A 19,348-nucleotide genomic window follows, 5' to 3' on the forward strand; every position below is an offset into this window, starting at 1 on the left:
AACAGAACATTACTGGCATTGTACAATCTGTTTTAAGCAGATGTTCTCTCTTCTCCCCCACCCCATTTTGATCCCCTTTGTGCCAATACTATGCATTAGGAGGAGAATCATAAACTCGGGGGGGGGGGAGGCTGAACAAACACCAGGGAGAAAAAAAAATTCTGGTACTTCTGCTGTCGTTATCTTCCTTTTCTTTCCTTCTCTTTTTTGGCAGAAATAATGGACACTGCGTGGTCCACGGTGCTACTGGAAGGTCAGCCTACCTACTAGTACCCATCCTTTGCAGAGATTTGTGTCCTTTGCAATTATGCAATTTGTTTGTGACTTGAATCCATTGCTACAGGTCCAACACTCATAGGAGAGCAGGGGGGGGAAATGTACCCAACGCCCTCAACCATTCCTCATAGGACTTGGTTTCCACATCCTTTAGCATCTTGGTTGCCCTCTTCTGCACACCTTCCAGCTTGCCAACATCCTTCTTAAATTGTACCCAGAAATGGACACGTATTCCAGGTGTGGTCTGACTAAAGCAGAATTGAGTGGGACTATTACTTCCCTTGACCTGTTGATGCAGCCTACAATTGCATTCGTTGTTTTGTTTTGTTTTTGCTACTGCATCACACTCCTGACTCGTGTTAAGCTTGTGGTCTACCACGGCCCCCAGAACCTTTTCACACATACTACTGTATGGTCATGTTTAGCCTGGAACAGAAGAGACTGAGAGGAGATACCATAGCCATCTTCAAATATCTAAAGGGCTGTCACATGGAAGATGGGGCAAACTTGTTTTCTCCTGCTCTGGAGTGTAGGTCCTGAACCAATGGATTTGAGTTACAAGAATGGAGATTCCAACTAAACACCAGGAAGCTCTGACAGCAAGAGCTGTTTAACAGTGGAATGGACTCCATCAGAAGGTGATGGACTCTCCTTCCTTGGAGGTTTTTAAACAGAGGTTGGATGACCATGTGTCATGGATGCTTTAGTTGAGATTCCAGCATCGCAGGGGGTTGGATTAGATGACCCTGAGGGTCCCTTCCAATTCTATGGTTGAATCAATCACTGAGAAGAGCAAGGGCAATAATGCCTCTGTAGCTGAGCTGTATGAATCACTTCATGAGGAAGGGTTGTGTGCTTCTGTGTGTGTACGCTTGCGTGTCCATACAAGAGTCTATGTGAGAGTGTGGGTGGCCACACCCACCACTGGCTTGTGACCCCCTGTAGAGTTGATCAAGCAGTCCTCTGGCACCAAAAGCCTATCCATTCCTACCACAGAGCCCTCATTCATGCACCTGCCTGGGATTATAGATTTGTCAATTAAATGTAGAGACACCGATGCATACAAAAGATGCCGCCACACTGTCCTAGCTGGGTTGTGATTCAAACAGTGTCTCCCCCCAGAAACCCCAAATGTCATTGCACGAGGCCTTCAGGCTGCACAAGCCTGCCGAGAGAGAGAGAGAGAGAGAGATCTCCAATATGGTGGTTCTGCCTTAGAACGGAAACTCTTAAATTACAGAGCTGGTAGAAGTAACTAAAAGCATTTATTAACCACTTTCTCTTTTTTAGAATCAGTTTTGGAACTCTAATGGGCCCCACAAATCTTTTCTTTTTTAAAAAAGAAAAAGTTAAATGCCTGTAATTTTTTTTAAAGAAAGGGAAACAAAAACCACTAGGAACATTATAAAACAACATCTGTGAAAATCTCTTTCTCTCTCTCAAAATCAAGTGATGGCTACAGTTTGTGAAAGCTTCAGAAGGATATTGAAACCAAGATGAAAACAGACTTTTTATTCTAAATTTCTGTATTTACAGAGAGTGCCATTTTACACAGTGTTGTAAAGTCTCTGCGTAAAAGAGTCATGGTCATTCAATGTTTGTGCTTACATTAGTAGCAAATTTTTAACACTTGAGTATATTAACATAAAATAATAACAAGCAGGCATAAAGATATAGCATGTGCTGAATTGTCACATATATTCTTGAAAGAAGATTGAGGCAGAAGTAAAATGGACTGAGTTTTGTCTTTTATATATAAAAAGGCAAACAATACACAAGCAATAACTGATACTTCTTTTTGTTCATTTACGCATGATATGCTGAGCTTTCACATCAGGATTTGCAGGCACTTTAGCAATCCAGTTATGTGTGTGTACACATGTCTCTTTCACAATCAAAGTTCAGAGCATCAAACACAAAACCAGCTGTTGCAAATGAAAATTTCATATACCCAATATACACATTAACAAAAACTCTGCTGGAGCAATCTTTTTGTTTCAGTTATTTTTTGGACACCAACAACTTTTCATGACAATGCTTACCAACGCCCCCTCCCATTTCTCTTTTATTATCCACTTTATGGTTGATCTTTACCATGATACTGATGTGTAAAAATACAGTAACATGGAAGCACAGCACGAATTGTCCACAAGGCTTTACAATTGTCAAAAACAGGTTTTTAAAAAACTATTTTAAATGCAAAAATAGATTTTTGTTTTATTTTGTCCTGTGTTCCCCCCCTCCCAAAAAATTAAGGACAAATCAAATTATCATGATGTATGGAGTAACTGGGCAATGTTTAATTTATAATTCTTCCTGGGGTTCATTTTTTTGTAATGGAATATAATAATTAAAAATCCCCACCAAAGTTGTTAAACCAAACCAGAGAGATATTTTTTCTCTCCACCATTCTACATGCTTCATGAAATAGCAATGTCCCTCCACTATTATTAGGCAACGTTAACTTACAAGGTTTTCACTGATAATATAACCTATATATGGTTAAGGTATAAGACAAATGCAACAAGGTCCCCAGGATATATGAAACATAACATTTTTTGCTTAGGAATGAGGATAAAGCTTTCTGATAGGACTCAAGAGTGAACGTGTAAAGTCAAAGAAAAACAGCATTTCAGCAGACAGACATTTAAATATTTATCAACTGTAAAACATCAAGGGCTAAAGATCACGAGTGAACATTCAACCTTACTGCTTACAAGTGATACGTACCCCTTTCCCTTAATCAAAGGTATGGCAATGCATCTTTTAATTAAAAACAAATTAATGATGTATGTTGGAACCAGACCTCACTGAAGCATTTAACACCTGACAGCAAAATGTAGTGAAGCAGACACTGATAGCACAGAACTGGGCTAGGACACTTGATAACTAAGACACATCACTTGCCTAGAGTATGATTGTCAAATGATGGAAAATCCTTCCATGATATAACACTTGTGACACAATGGCAAAGACATAAGGCCCTCTGATTCTTTGCCTATATTGCTAAAGGCACTGAAGCAGACAAGAATTCCTTAGTACCTCCTTTTTGTAAAAAGAAGAAGTAGTAGTTTCTCTCCCCACCCCCACCCCCCCAATACAAGTCTCTTCATACGAAAATGTTCCTTTATTGCATGGGACGTTGACGTTTTTCTTCGACTCAAGAATAAAATGGTCTTCCCTTTTCTGGCGTTTGCAATCTGTTTAGCCTGGCAACCTGAGATGGTGAAGGGGGTACATCATGTCTGAAAGGACCTTTGGGAGTGGCATAATTTGGGTCCTGAACTTTCTTATAGGAGTCATAGTTGCTGGACCCTTCAGAAGATGTCTTTTTTTTCAGCTGCTGCTCTTTCCGCCTCTGCTCTTGACGCAACAGCTCTTGAGTTTCAAGCATCACCCGGGCGTTGAAGCCATGGCCTCCCATGTAGCCGTTCCTGGAGCCCTGATAGCTGGAATACCTCGGGTTGTCTTTTGCACTTTGGAAACCTTCGCCCGGAGGATAGTTCTGCTCCCAAGAATCTTGAGACACAGAGCTTGCATTTTTCCGGCTTTGCCTGAAAATCAGAACAAGGTATGTTATACTTCATTATACTTATGGAAAACACTTGTTATATTTCTGGAAAACTTTTGTAGTTCTTTTATGCCTAAGTATGAGGCACTAAGGCAAGTCACTCATTCCCCATAGAATAACAAACAGCTGATCAATACTGAACATTGGCTATTGCTACTGAAGAGTAGTTGCTGGAGGAAGGTCTATCACTTCCATTATCTGCTTGTGGGTGGAGGGATTCCTGAAGGTAATTCATTGGCCAATGTGGAAAACTAGATGCTGGACTGAATGACCCCATAATCTAATTCAGTAGGCCTCTTTTGCCTCCTACCAACAACCAGGCCATAATTTGCCCTCTAAAGTCTATCAAGGTGGGTATCCTTCAGGAAGGACATAAGAACACAAGAAGAGGCCTACTGGATCAGACCAAAGGTCTGCTCAGCCCAGCATCCTGTTCTCACAGCAGCCTATGGGAAGTCCATGAGCAGGCACGAGTGCACTATTCCTCTCCCACTTGTGATCCCCAGCAACTGCATTTAGAGCTCTACTGACTCTGATACTGGAGGTGCTGTATAGTCATTGGGACTAGTCAGTGCCATTTTTCTAGAAAAAGGTGCACCACAAACATCTCCCTGTATTCTCTTACAATGGCAATGGTGCCTGCCTGAGAGGTGCCAGAACTCAGTTCTGGCGAGTTCCCACTGAAAAACTTATGACCAAGGAAGTCCTCTTCCACATAACCACACATAACACATCCGAAGATGAACTGAGTGTAGACCAGCAGGAATGCTGAACCATAATCAATATGATATAGAATTGTTGTCAGTTAATCACATGCAAAGGCGGTTTGTTGGGGGGGTTTGTACAAAAGATAGCACCAAGAGACCCAATGCATTTAGCTGCAGACATACTGTATTTCTTGACATGGGTCACAACCCAGCAGGGCTTAAGCATGTCTGATTGTGTGTTTGAACATGGCCACTCTCTTTCGTAATGGATTTGACCATAGATTCAAATGTTGAGCATGGCAACAATCCAAATAAAGTTACTTGTGACTCACCTATACTGATTAGCTGCTGACTAGCTGTTTTTCATTGAAAGGAAAGCAGGGTATAAAATTAAAGAAAATAAAGAAATGTATTTAAAGCAGAGTTAGCTTATTTTAGCTTTACTGGACCTTATATATTGTTCTCCAAATATATAGTAGCATACTTGCATACCCCCATATGCGTTGCATAAGTCAACACTCTTAGCACATTTCCTATCACATCACTTTTATTCATCATTGTGGAGGCACACCGTTTTCATGTTCCGTACATGTATTCCAGAATTTTAATTTCTGGCTTCTTACCTAACTATTAATGCTGATTTTCTCACATGTCAATACAATCACCCAGATAAAGCTTTTCTAGTTCTGTTAAGACTGCAGTATTGAAACTCCCCCTGCCCCTCTCCCAATGCCTAGCTATCAACTCCAAATAGCAGAAGAATCTGCTGGTTTCAGAATAAATTTGCCAGGGAGTGATGCAACATTTCAGGCAATATCACGTTGGAATCCCAGATGATGCTGCCAGCTTGGCAGGTGGTAGACTTATCCCCTTACAATAAAAGGTGTCTGCCATGTCTCTTTTGCTTAGAGTAACCAGCTATTCTTCCATTTACATGTGTTCCTTGAGGCATTACACTATAAATATTCACAGTTTGACAGCTAATACTGTAATAACAATTACAACTTTCAACAATAATGCTACAATAGACCTGGACATGGGAAATTAGTATGCAGGGCTTTACCAACCCTGATTGCCAAAGGTCTGTCTTTTGGCTTACAAAGCCCAGCATGCTTATGCAACTGCAGAGGAAAACTGTTTACAATATATATAGTATCAGAATATTCCACTATGTGGTATTTAAGCAAGCTGAGCCGAATTCAGACCAAGGGTGCCTCTTACTGTTATTACTGTCTAGTGGAACACATGAAGCTGCCTTGGACTACAACAGGCCATTGGCCCATCACTGTTGAGTTTCAATGGCAGCAGAAATGCTATATCTATCTGTACGTTATTGTGCTTGAGATAGTGAAATCTCACAATAAACAGTGCATGCATTAAGGACAAAGGGGTTTGTTTTGCGTACAGGAGTGGGGCCAGTCAGAGTGCAAAGAGAGGGAGAGGGGGAGAGAGTGTGTGTTAATGCACGTGAGCAAGACACAGAGATGATGGAAGTGAGAGATGAAATGGAGACAGACAAAAGTGAGTTAAAGTGCTAGCTTCATTGGGCTTGAGGTAAGTAAAAGAGTGTTGCCCTGAAACCACCAGCCCTTGCTGGCAATTCCTGACCCTCAAGCAAACAGGGCTGACTTCATGGGGGCATGCAGCTCCACTTGGTTCTGCCAATGTATGCACATGGACAGCCTCTTTTCTTCTATCTACCTCTCAGATGAGGGCAGGGAAAGTGGAGAAGATAAAGAGAGTATACCAATCCCCAATCTGTCAACATGTAGAGCTGGACAAGCCTCCAGAGAGAACAAGCAGAGAGTAGTTCAGAGTGAGATTGCACCAGTTCCTTCCCTTTTCATTCTAGATGGGTTGGCAAACTAAGGTCTGCAGGCTGAATCAGGCCCACTTGCCTTCTGGATCCAGCCCATGAACGGTCCGGGAATCTCTATGTGGATCACCAGTGTGCACATTTCCCTCTCCCTCCCACTGCAGCACCTCCTCCCTCCCTCCCTCCCTCCTCCTGGCTTCTCCCCACCCTGCCTAGAGGAGGAAGGGGGCTGGGCTTTGTTGGTGCCAGCAGCAGCAGCAGCAGTGCTCGAGCGGCCGCCATTTTAAGCAGCCCCTCTCCAGAGCCCTTTTGCGCTTGTGGTGCTCTTGCATCAATCCCCCTCAAAAAACCTAGTCTGGCCCCCACAAGGTCTGAGGGACAGTGGACCGGCCCTCTGCTGAAAAAGTTTGCTGATCCCTGCTCCAGATCAGGCACCCCCAAACTCGGCCCTCCAGATGTTTTGGGACTACAACTCCCGTCATCCCTAGCTAACAGGACCAGTGTCAGGGGTGGTGGGAATTGTAGTCCCAAAACAGCTGGAGGGCCAAGTTAGGGGATGCCTGCTCTAGATAGTTCCTTGTTTACCGGATTCCCCTTTACTCTCTCACCATAGGCAAAAAAACATAAGAACATAAAAAGAAACTGCTAGATCAGGCCCATGGTCCATCTAGTCCAGCATCCTGTTCACATGGTGGACAACCAGATGCCTGTGAGAAACTCAAAAGCAGGACCTGAGTTCAACAGCCCTCATGTCTCCTGTGGTTCCAAGCAATTGACATTCAGAGGCATATTGTCTCTGACAACAGAGGCAAAACACAGCCATCCTGGTTAGTAGTCACTGAGAGCCTTATCCTTCATGAATTTGTAAAATGCTGCTTTAAAGACACCCAAGTTGGTGGCCATCACTACTTCTTGTGTGAGTGAACTTCTACTGTTTCCATGTTGTCACCCAGGAGACTCTTGGGGGTCCCATGGACTGCAAGAAGATCAAACCTATCCATTCTGAAGGAAATCAGCCCTGAGTGCTCACTGGAAGGACAGATCCTGAAGCTGAGGCTCCAATACTTTGGCCACCTCATGAGAAGAGAGGATTCCCTGGAAAAGACCCTAATGTTGGGACCAGGAGAAGGGGACGACAGAGGACAAGATGATTGGACAGTGTTCTCGAAGCTACCAACATGAGTCTGACCAAACTGCGGGAGGCAGTGGAAGACTGGCGTGCTCTGGTCCATAGGGTCACGAAGAGTCGGACACGACTAAACAGCAGCAGCAGCAGCAGCAACAACAACAACAACCCCCCATCATTTAGTGATTTATTTAAAACATTTCTATCTCACCATTCAGTCCATCAGGAACTCTGAAGGCAACTTAATAAGAGCATCAATATATCAAACAAGTTAATAAAACAGAAAATAACCACCAAAAAATAGAAGATTTCAACACAAAAAGAAATGAAAACAGAGTCCATTGGAACTACATTTTCCAGGGCCTTTTCTTCCAGGGATACTGAGTTTTCCTATTACTGACACAACAGAAGGAAAGAAATATTGACGCTCTGCTACCAGGTAGATCTGGGACCTTGGATAATGCCAAGGAGAATTACAGGTAATTTATTATGCTTTCTCCTGTGGAAGATAACTCAAACCTTATAATATCACTGGTAGTTATGCAACATGGACAGGCAACTTTGTGACATTGCCATTTTACTTCCCTTTCCATCCACACAAAACAAAAGGCCATATTGTCAACACAAGCATGTATAGCACAATGAGATTTCTGAGTGAATATGGTGTGAATCATTCACTCTTTTATTTAAGTTCACATGAGCTTTCTAAAGCATCCAAAAACCTTTTTAACAGCAGGCTCCAACTTCGACAAAACTTTACTTTTAAACAGCTTCACATTGAAAATGACAATAGATTAAGCTGATTCACACCATATTCACCCTGCCTGTTAGCAATAAGGCAAGCAAGATTGGTTGGACTCTTTTAACACCACTTTTATGGGAAGATATCAGAAAAATGTATGAATTCTGGAAACAATTTATATTTATAACTGCATGAATGTAGATTATCCATGAAGCGAGGAAACAAAGACTGAAGTACTTATTAATTTGTTTGTGCACAGATGTTTTGTAGCATAGACCTTGAACAAACAGTTTCCCTTGAACTGAGAATATATTTTGCGGCTCTGCAGAAGGTTATTCCACAGTCCCCTGTAATTCATAAATGAAATAATAATGTACTACATGTTTTTCCCGACAAAAAAATTACAGTTTATCATAGACATAATTTGGGGAACTGCAAAAATGCAGTCATGCAGTAGTGATCTTCCCTTAATTGAGGAGGAAAGGAAAGCTCTGCTACATCAGTCTAAAAGTTGATCTGGTACAGCATTTAATCCCACAGTGGAACCAGTTCAACCAGTTGCCCCTGGGGCACCCACAAGCAGGGCAAAGAAGGCAATAATATCTGGCTGAGCATTCAGAGGCTTATAAAATGTCACCTTTTTGACTATAGACAAGGAATATGCAGGGAAAGCCCTTGAATAAACTACTCATTGACTTAAGGCAGCATTCCTCAAATTGGTGCCCTTTAGATATTTAGGACTATGACTCCCATCATCCCAGACCATTGGGCACTGCTGATTGGGGCTGATGATTGTTTTAGTCTAAAACATCAAGAGGGCACTGGGCTCCTGTGGTTTCCTTCCCCCATTCAAACCCAATTCTTACTGACCTCATCCAATCCTCCAATACATCAGTTCAATGAAGAAGAAGAAGAAAACACAAAATCAGCCTTTGGCTTTGATGAGAGTTGTTATTGTTAGATCAAAATTAAATGGAAAAACTCTCCCACTTGTTTTCCCCATCACTCTCAAGGACACCTGCTCTTTTCTAAACCAATCTTCCTTTTTTAAAAATAAAATATTTATTGAATTTTATAACAATTAATGATACAAATCTCATTCATCATGTTATTTACAATTATTTCCCCTCCCCTCCTCTGGACTTCCCTCAACTCCCCCTCTGCTGAGATATTTAGTTTTATTTACCGTATCCTGCTTTTCCTACACAAAAATAAAATCCCTTACCATTTCTCTAAAATATCTATTACTCAAATGAAGTTGTGAAAGTTTATTCAAATTTTCTAAACCAACCTTCCATTTTGCCTCAATATGCTTTATTTTCCCAAGACACTCAAATTTACTTTAAACATGACTCAAACAATCTCTGTCCCAAACCAGCCTCAATCATTCACCAAATGTCTGAATGCGTTAGGTGCAGCGCTTGGGTAGTCATGAGCAACCCTTTCCCTTTGGAATACATCTCCCTCCTGGACTCAAGACTGCCTGTGAGCACTTTCTGCTTATAAACTAAAGTATGTGTATAGACAGCACTTAAATATTAGAACCAATTAAATGTGTCAGAAAATTGGAAGTATCCCAATCTGATATAGCTTTTCATGGTAATCTCTCTATTCACTCAATTAATTCTTTTATGACATACATCCACATTATACATCCAAGATTCACTTTGTTACAAGCTATACAAGAAAGACTTCCCATTACCGCTACTTCCTCCTGTCAAGTTCATATTTATTTTCATTACATGAAACTATAATGCAGAAGAACCCCATAATCTCTAAAATTTTGGAACCCAGTTTTATGAGCTGTTACAGCAGGGCTATCACTGTCATCATTACTGACCTTTGACTGTGCTGGATGGGGCTGCTTTTGTCCCCCTCTCCACAGCAGCTAGCCAAGAAGTTTGAATGGCCTGAAGCATCTGCCAATACAGGCTAATCTCTTTCCAACTCACACCTTGGCAGCAGGAGGAAGGTGTACTTTAGAAACCCATTTGCAGAAATCTAAAATTATTTTTTCCTGTCTGGCACCATTTTAAAACACTCCCAGGAAGAGAAGACAACATTTGTAGTCTTTGTTTTTTATTTTCATTTATTAATATCAGATTTGACAAAAAATAGCTCAAAAACAGCTCAAATGTAAGGGCACTTCTCTCCAAGGAGCCTCGTTGAGGTTGCAATTTGTGACATTCACACAAGTTCTCTCTCACCTGGTATACAGTTGCAAATAACTATGTATGGCCTGTTCTACACTGAATGGGTCATATAACCTTTATACTATTTATCATTTCCTGGAAATCCTTCATTTTCCTTCTTTTGCTGTTTTTGATATACAGCGGTACCTCGGTTTTTGAACCTAATCCGTTCTAGAAGACCGTCCAAGTTCTGAAATGTTCGAAAACTGAAAACTCAATACAGAAGCCTTGATATGGAAGCCTTAATATGGAAAAAGCTCACTAACCCCCATAGGGAATAGTGAGGGTTGCGACCAGGCCTGGCAGAAATGACGGTGTGTGTGTGAAGGGGTGGGTTTAAGCTAATGGGAAGAAGATGATTGGAGAGCTGACTGTCGCTGGGGAGAATTGCATGTATCCAATTCTTGATTGACAAGGGGAATCCTTAAATAGTCAGCGTTTTTTAGGTTGAGCTCCTTCCTGCTAGTGATTCAATCTCCCTCCCGCCCACCTCCTTTTTTCGTTGCTGGTTTAGGATGACCTTGCTATGGCGCCGCCTGTATTCAGGGGTCAGTAGGAATTTTTTCCATCTGGCTGATTGGCTGTTCCCATTTGGTTTTTCACCTCCTGCTTAGCAATAGTCACAACTTGTTAGGTTGGCAGGTTAAGCTTTGGTTGATGAGTTTGGGAGGGGCATCACATGGAGGTGCATGCCCATCAGTGTTGCTCTTATAGAAGTATTCCGTTAAAGGAATCCTGGGGCTCCGGGGCTCTAGTCTTTACACCCCCGCAATGGTGCGGGGCTGGGGCCAATACAGAGCACGAGCCTTGGGGAACATTTCTGGTGGGGGGAGATTGCCTGGGCTCAGCTATCTCCTCCACCATGGGGTGTTTACTTGACTTTCCTAATGCAGGAAGTCAGAGCTGGTCCTATCCCACTGTGGGGCAGAAGATTAACCAAAGCCTAAGGCCAACACTCAAAATTAATTGTAATTTTTTTAAATAAAGTTGTGGCCAAAATTATGCCAAAAACAAAACCTAAAATAATGTGTCTGTCTGAGTTATTGGTGGGGAATTTCTGGGGGTCTTGGCTCGCAACTCAATACCGAAGCCACATGGCATGTTCGACTTCCGAGGCGTGTTTGAAAACCGAAGCGTTTACTTCCGGGTTTACAGTGTTTGAAAACTGAAATGTTTGTCAACGGAGACGTTTGAAAACTGAGGTACCACTGTAGTAGGATGTAGTGCTTTTTTCTGGGGGATACTCAAGGGTACTCAGTATTGGCACCTTTTTTCTAGAACAAAAGCACTGCTAGGATGGTTCTAGGAAATACTACCAAATTCTCCTCTGCATCCCTTACCATAGCAAAATACTCTGAGTCAGTACTTTGAACGAAGCAACAGATTTTTCTCCTTCCTCATGCTTCCCTTCCCTCTTTCAAAATGGCCTCTCTCTCTTCTCAAAACTTTGTCCAGCAAATACATCTGGGCGTATAATACGACTCCAAACGTTTCCAGTTAAAATATAGCGTTTGGGATATACTCGCCGTATAAGAAATACGACCCGGTGTATAAGTCGACCCCCGACCTTTGAGAAGATTTTCCTGGCTTAAAAAGTAGTCTTATACGCAGGAATATACAGTACTTGTGTACTTCTTCCTTTCTTTCTTTCCTTATCTTTTCCACACACACTTCTGTAGCCCTTAAGGCTTATCTTCATTGCTGTGGACAGACAGCCCCTCTTTCTCCTCACCTATTTTCTGCATCCTAGCTATGCATTTCTATACATTTCTGTACATGCTTTTAGAACTGACAACTTGTGGATTAGTTTTAACTCCTTTATTAGTTCTAAACTTCCCCCAGTAGCCCATTCTTAGGGTGTTGCTTATGAAAGTCTGTGCCAACTGATTCTGTTAACCAGTGCTTTTTTTCTGGGGGCACGCCCCTAAATGGCCTCATTAAGGGGCAGTATTTCAATATGAGTAGGAAAATGAGAGTACCCCCAAAAACACTTTTTTAAAGGAAAAAAAGCACTGCTAACATATTATGGGAAGTATGCTAATTCTCTTTGAATACAATAAAATTTCTTGATATTTATCTTTGTTGCCCTGAGCTGTGTACATTGTTGTTGTTGTTTAGTCATTCAGTCATGTCCGACTCTTTATGACCCCATGGACCAGAGCACGCCAGGCACTCCTGTCTTCTACTGCCTCCCACAGTTTGGTCAGACTCATGGTGTTGGCTTCAAACTGCGTACATACCATATACAGTGGTGCCTCACAAGACGAATTTAATCCGTTCTGTGAGTCAATTCGTTTTGCGAAAAATTTGTCTTGTGAATCCCATAGCAATGCACTGAATTTTTATTTATTTATTTATTTTGCCCATAGGAACACATTAATTGAATTTCAATGCATTCCTATGGGAAACCGCGATTCGCTAGATGAATTTTTCACAAAATGAATTCATCTTGTGAGGCAACCTCCGATCGCAAAAACCATTCGTCTAGCGAAAAATTCGTCTAGCAGGGCATTCGTCTAGCAAGGTACCACTGTATTCAAAGCACTCGACTTCCTCTAGTCTAAAGCATCTGCAGATTGCTTTAGGTGCTTGACAATGTAGCTCTGTGAGAGCTAAACGGCACTTCCTGGGATTCTATGGGAGACCTTCAAGCTGCACACTTTATAACAGAGGGTTCCTCTTAATCACGGGTGTCAAACACAAGGCCCGGGGGCCAAATCCGGCCCGCCAGACCTCGTCATGTGGCCCGCCGAGCGCCCCAGCCAGCGGGACCCAGCAGTGGGACCTTGCTGCTGAAGCGCCGCGCCAACAAAGTGCCGACAAACAGCTGGGGCCGGGGAAATGCTTTTTGCCCCTGGGTCCCTTCACGCTCTTTTCTGGCGCTGAATCAAGGTGGCGACCCCCCTCCCTTTCTTTCTTCCTCTCTCTCGTTCTTATTCTTTCTTTCCCTCTCCTTCCTTCCTTCTTTATCTCTGTCTTCTCTCCCTCTTTCTTTTTCTTTCCTTCTTTATTTCTTCTTTCCTACTCTTCTTTCTCTCACCTCTTTCCTTCCTCTCTCCCTCCTGCTCCCTCTTTTCTTCCTTCCTTCCTTCCTTCCTTCCTTCCTTCCTTCCTTCCTTCCGTCCTTCCCAACTTTCTTCCTCTCCCTCATTCTTATTCTTTCTTTCCCTCTACTTCCTTCCTTCTTTCTCCCTTTCCGTCTTCTCTCCCTCTTTCTTTTTCTTTCCTTCTTTATTCTCTTCCTTATTTCCTACTCTTCTTTCTCTCCCCTCTTTCCTTCCTTCCTTCCTCTCTCCCTCCCACTCCCTCCCTTCCTTCCTTCCTCCCTCCCTCTCCCTCTCCCTCTCCTCAGAAACATAGGATGCTGCTTTATACTTCTGGCCCTTAAACCCTGGAACCAGGAGAGCAGCTCCAGTGAGTCAACCTCAGCCAGTCCCTTTGGTGAAGGGTGGTGGCTCACTGGCAGAACATCTGTCCTGCATGCAGAAGGACCCCAGCATCTCCAGGTACTAGTAGCTCTGCAAAGGTCCTGCATGAAACCCTAGCGAGCCTCCACCACCCAGTGCAGTTACCAAAAATCATTTTTCAATCAATTGTACAATAATTGTACATTTGAATATCTACTTGCCATTATTCTGACTATGTTTCTGCTTTCAGAGCTAGTTATTACTTACATTATTACAAAAAAACAGTAATAATTGAATGCAGTGACAATGATTTATGATAATAAAGAGTGGACACATAGTCCTACAGATACAACCGGCCCTTTGAGGGTGACCAAACTGCTGATGCGGCCCCCGATGAATTTGAGTTTGACACCCCTGCTCTTAATAAAGAAGACACAACACTTTGAATAAACTGGCTCCAGGCACTAATTTGCCAGATCACCTTAGAAATTTGCCGTACCTGGGTAATGAACTGTATTGCCGCTGAGCTTGCTGGAAACTCTCCCTTTCTTCTTGACGCTGCTTCTGCATCTGAACCTCGACCGATACAGAATGCCTGCCACTCTGCGAGTATGACTTTGAACTTGGCTAGGATAGGAAAAGCAAAAAGTTCACATGGTGGTTTTTTTAAAACAACAACAACAACAATAATAGCATCCAGAATGATAAATAATACTATTTTTCTGTAAAGACACAATTTTTAAAATGCTTTCATTATCAACCAAAATGAACTGTTTAAGCCATTATTATTAATGTATTAATTTGTGAATCACCTTCAATATGTATGCTCCAAGACAATTTACAGACATACCCTTAAAAATACTGCAAAAACGTATTTGAGAGATAAACATGGCAGAAAAACTGCAGTAGAAGACATATTTTCAAGAGATTCCCCCCCCCCATTATAAATGCTGTAGGTTCTTAAACTTGATAGATAAAATTTGGACTATCTGCAGGATTCTAGAAGTATGGAAAGGTTCTACCTATTTTAGGACAAGGTTATCATACAAATACCTATATGAACAAAGTCGAAGTGTCTGCATTTGTAGATAAGTCACTGAACACAGCTATGAGGGACTAAGTTGTTTTTGGCGCTGCTCAAATCAAGTGGCTGGCATATTTTATAGTCTTAGCTTTGAAGTCTGAGGAAACATAATGCAGCCATCTTGGTGAAGCTAAGCAGATTTGGGTCTGGTAAATGTATCAACTGAAGACCTGGGAACCTTGGTCTTGAGTTCCATGTTGGAAGAAAGGAAGGGTATTAGTGTACCAGAATAAATAAATAATAAAACACCCAAGGGCGTCGTGAGGCGCCGCGACACCCGGGGCGGCAAATTGCCATGCACCCGGGGGGGGGGCGCCGCGCCGCTACGTAACGATGCATGTGTCGCTACGTAACGACACATGCGTCATTACGTGGTGGGGTATCACCGCCCCCTCGTGCCTCCAAAGCCGCGCGCCTCCAGCTACAAACTCCAGGTAAAAAGCCCGCTCAGACTTTTTACCGGGAGGCTGGAGGCTCAGCTTGAGAATCGTGGGGGTGGGGGGGCAGACTGCCCCCATTGGCCCCCCCCATTGCGACACCCCTGAAAACACCACCCATGAAGAGTATGGCTGACTCCAATGTTCTTTTTAGCCACTAGAAGGGACTATGCCTAAATAGGGAGTTTTCAAAGCAATCTTTTGATTCTGCTGCTGCTTAAGGAGCTGACAGCTAGTGCTGCTTTGTCCCCTGCTGCTGTTTTTACCTTGATCATCGGTGCTTCGTTGGCTGGGTTATTGTAGTATGTATATTTGCATTTCTGTTTGTAATCGCCTCTGAGCAACTCTTTGCAGATATGGCAGACCCTTCTCAAGCAGGAGTGAACATTGGAGCCCTAACAGAGCTCTGGTATTGGCATGGTAGCAAACAGAATATGTCTGAGAAAAGATAAATCGTCACCCTAGGCTCACGGGTCTGAGTCATGTCCTCATCATAAACTATTCTGTCCCACTCTCTTCAGGAAGTGTCATTTTAAAGTTTCGAATAAGAGTGTCTGTATACATTAAAGCTACGGGACTGACTGCTTTGAGGACAGAAGTTCATTAATTATTGGCAGAGCAGATATACAAGCCCAGGAAGAAATGCCAGAACCCCACAGCACATCAGTAAAGGTTTTGCCAACAGGATCGTTGTAGAATAATTTGAAATGGACACCTGCCCACTATGATCCAAGAAAAGGCATGTGGACACAACCATCCATCAGGAACTGGAAACTGTGATTCAGGCAGAAGTCATTTTTATATGTCAGACATATGCAGCAAACCCGATCTCCTTCTTTCACACATACACTTATCTGTCTCTGCTTCTCGAATCCCAGCTCTTTAATACATATCTGTTATTCATCAAGCTCTGTAGATGGGAAATTACCTTCTTTGTTCAAATCAGGAGGAAAAAGCTCACTATCATCATGGATTTGAAGGACATTTATGGATGTCAACCTTTATTTATGCCCATCCAAGCTTTTCCTTTTCCGTGTCCCCTCCCTTTCATTTGGTGTCACAAACCTGTTCCCTCACGCTAATTCAAAACTTTTTAACACTTGCACAGCTGTGTTTTTCCACAGACATACTTGTAGCCAAGAACTCTGAGATAAAAAAGAGAGAGCATTCAAAGAATATGGTTGAAGTTTCCTCACAGTAAACCACTGGTGTTTGTGCGTTTTACCATTGTTTAGTATTCATTACATCTGGATGCATTTTGGGAAAAGCACCTCTCTCTAATTTTAAGTTAATACCCTGAAGTTGCATATGCTGCTTGAGAGATGGGTTTATTGTTCCTCAATGCTAAAACTATATTGAACACTCTCAGAATGGATGAGATCATAGTTTCATCCCTTCCCAGCACAGTGATCTTACCCAGATTGGAATACACAAGAGGGAGAAAATAATTCAAAGGTACAATGGACCTATTTCTCCAGAATTTGAGCATCTAAATGAATGTGTCTGTATAAAAGACACATGCGCAAGGAAGGAGAGAAAAGGGTGTGTGTGTGTGTGTGTGTGTGTGTGTGTGTGTGTGTGTGTGAGAGAGAGAGAGAGAGAGAGAGAGAGAGAGAGAGAGAGAGAGAGAGAGAGAGAGAGAGGTGCAGCTTAAATAAAGGAGCAGACCATCAGCCAAGGGAACAATAAGGCTCAGGATTAAAATTAATACATTTAACAGAATTACTGTCACTTTAAGCTCATTTACATGATCAGCCCAATGGGGAAGAGGCCCTCATTGTTGGTGAGGGGAAAGAGGGAAAAAAGAAAGGTCAGCGTTCTGACCCACAATTTAGGAAATTATTCCATTCCTGAGGTAATCAGCCTGTCATCTAAATAATTTCCCACTCATTCATTGTTGGAAAGTATAATGCACGCCAAGGTTGCTTGTTTAAAGTTGCTATGGTGTTTGGATAGAGAACATTTTGGCCCATGACCCTCAGTAGTTAAGTTCTCAAGTCCTCCTGAGTGCACAGTTTCCTCAGACAGGGTCCCCCAAGATCCCTTAACCGGTCAAATTCTGAGATGAAGCAGAAGAAGCCTCTACATAATGCCTGGCCCTTTTCTGGAACCCCGTACATGAAAATAAAAATAGATTACTGAGTTATCTTTACAAGGAAATAAAACAAGCATTTCATTAAATTAGTTCCTGGGAGAACCAAGCATATTTTATAACAGAGCTTTAAAAGGAAGCCCATATATTTTAAACTATATATATATATAGAGAGAGAGAGAGAGAGAGAGAGAGAGAATTTTACCTAGAGTTGCAGAAGTAGCTGATTTAAGGGCAACATTTGTTGTCATTAGTTATGCTGGGGTTTAAAATAAACGCTTTTAAGGACACAAAAGTCAACTTGAATAAAAGTTGTATATGTTCTCCAGGATGACAAAATGATATACAGTACATATTTACAAAATATGAGGTTTATATTTATGACATAGCTCTTTTCTTTATGGCTAGAAATACAAGTCATCTCTCTCTGTATTTCTAAGGTAGCCTGGTGATGACATGGATGTTAAATCTTTTTTAAAATCTGCACAGAATTGTACTGCATACAGAGGATTTCATAGTCTATTTGGGACAATTTGGGTTTGTGGGGAACCTTTGGCTTTCCAGATGTTGCTGAACTGCAAGTCCAGTCATCCCTCACTATTGGCCATGCTTGCTGGGGCTGATGGGGATTGTAGTTCAACAACATCTTGAGAGCCAAAGGTTTCCCACATTGGAATTATACCATGGTTGAAGGTGCCCAAGGAATGTCTAGTATCAAAAGAATCTAATCATACACAGCATTCTGCTTCATGTGTCTTTTGCAGCTCAGCACGGCCAGCCAAGACATTTTGTTGCCAGAGGCAAAGGGCCAGGTTATGACCCTCCTTAGTCCATGTTTACCTACTGCACCCAATTGGACTGGCAACTGAATTTAAGTTCAACAATGGTGGCAGGATAGTATCTCCCAGTTAACCTGAGACAGCAGGACAGTTACAGGGTGCAGGGCAGCCCAGTTGGCATAAAAGGTTCTGTCCTCCAACAGAAGGGAACAGCTTGTAGGGGGAGAGGAGTTCAGAAGGAATAGCCAGGAGGCCGCCAGTGTTCCCTCACTGCCACGTGAGGCAGTTGCCTCAGTGTATCTAATGACAGAGCCAACCCACAGGCTCAGGTAGTGACCACGAGAACTACTGGCTTTTCAGTGGTGCCCCCCAATGGAAGAAATCCCTGTCCAGGAACATCTGTCAGAGACCTCCCTCTCTCCAGGTTTTCAGAAGCCTGATCAAAACATTCCTATTACATAAATCCTTCAATAGTTTAATTACTGATAGTGTTTATATGACATTTACATCCTCTCTCTTAATGGCTTATTGATTACGATTGGTGGTTTTAATTGCAACATTATTAAACTGGATTTTTTTAATGATTTAATGGAGCTGTGTTTTGTTATGTAAGCTTCCTTTGGGACCCTTTTGTATTAAAAAGAACAATACTGGTGATGGGGGGGGGAAGGCTTGCTATCTATGGGGGATTGGGAAAACTATGTGTTTCTGGACAGCTCTTCCTGTCTTGGCAAAATCTAGTTGCTGGTTCTATCTTTAATGCCCTTTTTAAAAGCACTCTTCAAGTGCAGTCCAACATAAATGCCTTAAATCCCTCCATATTTTATCTGAAACTGCACAGCTTACACAAGCAAAGAATCATGTTCTTGAAAATAGCGCATACACAACCCCCTCACAGGCATTAAGTGCAAGACAGATAAGCTAGTCTGCATTGATGTGACCCAGCTATGCCTTGTCACAGGGCAAACAATACCCTTTACACAATTGACAGATGGCAGAGCACAATACAAAATGAAATTAGGAATGTTGGGCCACAGATGGAGAAGGAAAGGGTCAGGAGTTTAAAGGTCACCAAGGACCTTGAATCAAAGTTGCATCAGCGATTAAGAATAACAACTG

General features: G+C 42.3%; 1 protein-coding gene across 1 annotated transcript in view; it reads right to left on the reverse strand.

The window, feature by feature from the left end:
* Window positions 1-1,773: 1,773 nt before the first annotated feature.
* The window catches only part of PARD3 (par-3 family cell polarity regulator), a 561,410-nt gene continuing 543,835 nt past the window's right edge, over window positions 1,774-19,348 (reverse strand). Inside the window, exons 24-25 of the mRNA XM_035129013.3 lie at window positions 14,337-14,464; window positions 1,774-3,830 (exon numbers count right to left, since the gene is read on the reverse strand). Of these exons, the coding sequence (XP_034984904.1) occupies window positions 3,437-3,830; window positions 14,337-14,464 (522 nt within the window). The 3' untranslated portion in view covers window positions 1,774-3,436. The remainder of the gene's footprint in view (window positions 3,831-14,336; window positions 14,465-19,348) is intronic.

Source organism: Zootoca vivipara, chromosome 11, assembly GCF_965207765.1.
Source record: "Zootoca vivipara chromosome 11, rZooViv2.hap1.1, whole genome shotgun sequence".
Taxonomy (NCBI): domain Eukaryota; kingdom Metazoa; phylum Chordata; class Lepidosauria; order Squamata; family Lacertidae; genus Zootoca; species Zootoca vivipara.